The 3647-nt window shown below is 46.1% G+C and overlaps 1 protein-coding gene across 1 annotated transcript in view; it reads left to right on the top strand.

Annotated features, from left to right (window-relative positions):
* Positions 1 to 79: 79 nt before the first annotated feature.
* RPAP2 (RNA polymerase II associated protein 2) overlaps positions 80 to 3647 on the top strand; it is a 42256-nt gene continuing 38688 nt past the window's right edge. Inside the window, exons 1-4 of the mRNA XM_086463059.1 lie at positions 80 to 143; positions 1014 to 1059; positions 2060 to 2174; positions 2869 to 2967. Coding sequence (XP_086319185.1) covers positions 80 to 143; positions 1014 to 1059; positions 2060 to 2174; positions 2869 to 2967 — 324 coding nt within the window. The remainder of the gene's footprint in view (positions 144 to 1013; positions 1060 to 2059; positions 2175 to 2868; positions 2968 to 3647) is intronic.

Raw genomic sequence — 3647 nt, 5'->3', positions numbered from 1 at the left:
CCGCTCCCGGCCCGGGCCACGCCGCGACGGCGACTCCGCCTCCCGGTGAGAGGTCAGAGGGAGGGAGCGGGCAGCCACGATGATGGCGGCCGGGAAGCCGCAGGGCGGCGCGAAGGGGAAGAAGCCGAGCCGCCGCCGCGCAGGTAGGCTCCGGCCTCCGCTCCCCCCACACACACAACCCCCCCACACCCCCCCCGCCGGACGCTTTGGGCTCTGCCTGTGCCCTCCGGCCGGCACAGCGGAATCGCCCAACTCTCGCTGTACCGGGGGGGGGGGAGCGGCGGGACTACCGCGGTCGGCGGTGCAGGGACGCTACCGCCAGCTCGGGGGTCCTCGGCCAGGCCAGGTTGTCGGCGGCGGTTGCAGGCAGCCCGCCCTGCTCTGGGCGTCAGGCGGTCGTGTAACTGGTCAGAAAGCCGCGTCCTCATGTTTTAAGCACCAAGAGCCCTGATTTTCCTTCCCTGATGCCCTTGTCGTCAGGGAGAGGCTGCCCTCCATGCCGGTAGCCCGGTCGGGGCGGGCAGAGCCCCGGCGCACTGCGCGGGGGCGGCCGGGAGGGCGGCAAACGCGGCCCTGTGGGGAGGGCGCCGGGGTCGGGGCCGTGTCGTTGAGTCCTGCCTGCGGCAAAACCCAGCGGCGGGGCGGTGGGAAGGGACAGCGTTTGCCTGCCGCGGGGTGCAGGGGTACAGCTGGGCAGGAGAGCCAGGGCGGGTGCGGTTGGCACGAAATTAGTGTCACAATTACTTTTCCCCTGGGCTTTTTGACTGTACGGAACATGGCGAATGAGAGTGTTCAGAGAGCTGGGCCTGTCTGTCCTCACGCTTGTGAAAAGCGTGTCTAACTAGCTGCCGAATGGTTACTAGCTTGCTGGAGTCACTCTCGACACCAAAAGGAAGTTTCTAAGCAAGTCTCTTGATTATGCTTGCAGCTTAGAGGTTTTAATATTTTTCAGGTTCCCATATCTTCCACTGTTAAAGTCTCTCTGTTTCTACATATGTTTATTTGATTTCCAGGAAATAAGCATTCAGCTGCTCTGAAGAATGAAGATGCTGCTCAAAGGTATAATATGTTCTAACTAACACTGTGTGGCATTCTTGTTGTTTTGCCTCACTTTGAAATTGCATTCTCTGCCTCGCCTGCTGTTTGGCTTTCTCAGAGTACCAAGACTAACTTTGGGAGATTGCCAGCATCAGCATCATGTGGGCTTGTTTGGAGTGATGCTGTGTAACTTCTAAGAGCATGCATTTATGTGTGTTGTATAATATGCTTAAAGTTTGTGAATCTTAACCTCCACAGTTGTATTTTCTTACTCTGTAGTGCGTGCTTTTTGCCATCTTAATTTCTTTGCATACCTGCCATTCTCTTTATTCACTTTAAAAATGAAACTTGAGAGGAAAAAACACTTTCTGCCGTGGAGAATTACCTGAATATTCATTAGATTCTGTAATAGGGCTAGACCTGGTAAGGTGAATAGTGTAGACCTCTATCGGTTAAGAGACACCAGAATGACTGTACATTGACAGCCTCTATGGAATGTGCTGCCAGATGGAGATTGAGGACACCTAGATGGTTCTCTCTGGGTATCTGCTGACAGTAGGATAGTGACAACTCTTCTCAGGAACACTTGGGAAATCTACTGTAGTGGGATTTATTTGCTTTATTCCTTCCTTTACTTTTTAGCTTCACACTCAGTTTTGTCCCAGGCCTTTTTTCTTCCCACTCTTCATGTCTCATCCAGCTCCCATTCTCCTGGCAACACTCCATAAGTTGTTTGTCCAGGCAGTTCTGGCTTTCCCTCTCTTGCAAAAAGCGTTGAGTAACCTTGTATGGGAGAGTCAATACTTCTCCTGACCGAGGTGGAGATAAAGCAAACCAAGGTTGGAAACTCCTTTGCGGTTATTACGGAACTACTAGTCCAGTTACTTGTTGCTTGCTTTGGCCAACATGGTGTGATGCAGGAAACTGTAAGCTTCTGTATTTCAGAAAAAAGATAAAGACACGATTGGAGAATTGTTTATGGAAGTCTGCCCTCTGTGTCATTCATCCTGTTCTGTTACAGGAAAGCAGCTCTGGAGGCTGCTATGAAAAAGAAGATTGAATGTGAGAAAAAAGCATTGTATATTGTTGAACAACTCCTGGAAGAGAACATTACTGAAGAGTTCCTTCTGAATTCTGTAGGTGTTGCAAGTTTTTAATGCTGTTTTGTATCTCTGTGTTCAACTTTAAAAAAAAAAAAAAAAAAGTTCTTGGAACAGTTTGCTGCAGTTTAAAGTAGGCAAACCATTTATTCCCTCTTTCGTCAGCTCTGATGGGAATTGCCTTATTTTCAAGGGTTTGTGGTGAAAACGTGCCCTAGTTTTGCAGAACTGTGTACGTTTATGAATCCTTACTTCATTACCACAGCCTTTGTTTATGCCTCTGTGGGTCTGGACTGAAAGCTGAACTATAAAAATGTACGTCTACATGACATCATCTGTGAATTTAGACAAAGTCTCTGTAAGACACCACGGTTTATCTGGCAGCCCAGTTTTGCTGGAAGGGTGTGATGATTACTCCTGTTAAGGTTGTAAATAGGCTGGCAAACAGATGTACAAAACATGTACATAGAGGAAACTTGTGCAAATAGGTGCCACGCTAGAGGCAAAATTATGAAGCTCTTGTATATGTCAAAAGAAGTGCCCGTGTCTCTCTTCATTCCCTGTTTACCCTTTTACCATTTTTACTGTCTAGGTTCTAAATGTTGTTTATTAAGCTTACCAGATCTCTGTTACAAAATTAAAAATACTTATTTGCTTATGAGGTGTTTTGAGTACAAAAAATGACAGATTTTACGGTACCTGTTGTTGAACTATTTTCTTGTCATTTTAGGGGAAATTTATTACTCCCTCTCACTATAAAGACATTGTTGATGAACGGTCTATCATCAAACTATGTGGTTATCCTCTATGTCAAAATAAGCTGGAAAATGTAAGTTGCTTTTATTAATGCTGTTATAAGAATCTCTGCACAATTTTTATTCTGTTGCATTTTCTTTTTCATTTTAAACTTACAATATTAAACATAGATTAAAATACTGTCACGTAATGGGCCAGGCATCGTGTCATTCCATTTCAGTATAATCCTTCTGAAGTACAAGGTAGCATTTGATCAGATGACAACCGTTGCTGTGTGTCAGAATCAGTTAGCATCTGCTCTGACAGTAATACAGCTGAATGAGGTTGTGGCTTCGTGGCCTGCCTTTGTGCGTGCAGAAACTTTCTAATCATGTTCCTTCTTCAGTGGAACCACATATCTCTGTGAGAAGGATTGAAATGAAAAAATAATAGAATGCAAGGATATTACTATGTGAATGCATATACATCTGCTCTAAAAGCGTGCGTTACCTGTGTCAAAATCGTAGTCACAATTATGTAGGCGTGGTATGTCAGAGCTTAAGCAGAACTCAAGAGTTCAGTTGGATAACCTGTGATGTAGTACCAGTTGTGGTACACTGGGTTACCTGAAAAAAATCTACTCCAGTACAAAAAGTGTTACTGTTTTGGATTTCATATGTCCCCACAGAAGCTCACTCAGAAACTGTATTATATTTTATATATATCTCTGGGTTTGTCTAGGTGGTGGCGGGGGTCTCTTGACAGTACAGTCTC

Source organism: Leptosomus discolor, chromosome 3 (genome assembly GCF_034619465.1).
Source record: "Leptosomus discolor isolate bLepDis1 chromosome 3, bLepDis1.hap2, whole genome shotgun sequence".
NCBI lineage: Eukaryota > Metazoa > Chordata > Aves > Leptosomiformes > Leptosomidae > Leptosomus > Leptosomus discolor.
This window is presented reverse-complemented; position numbering and strand designations above follow the sequence as displayed.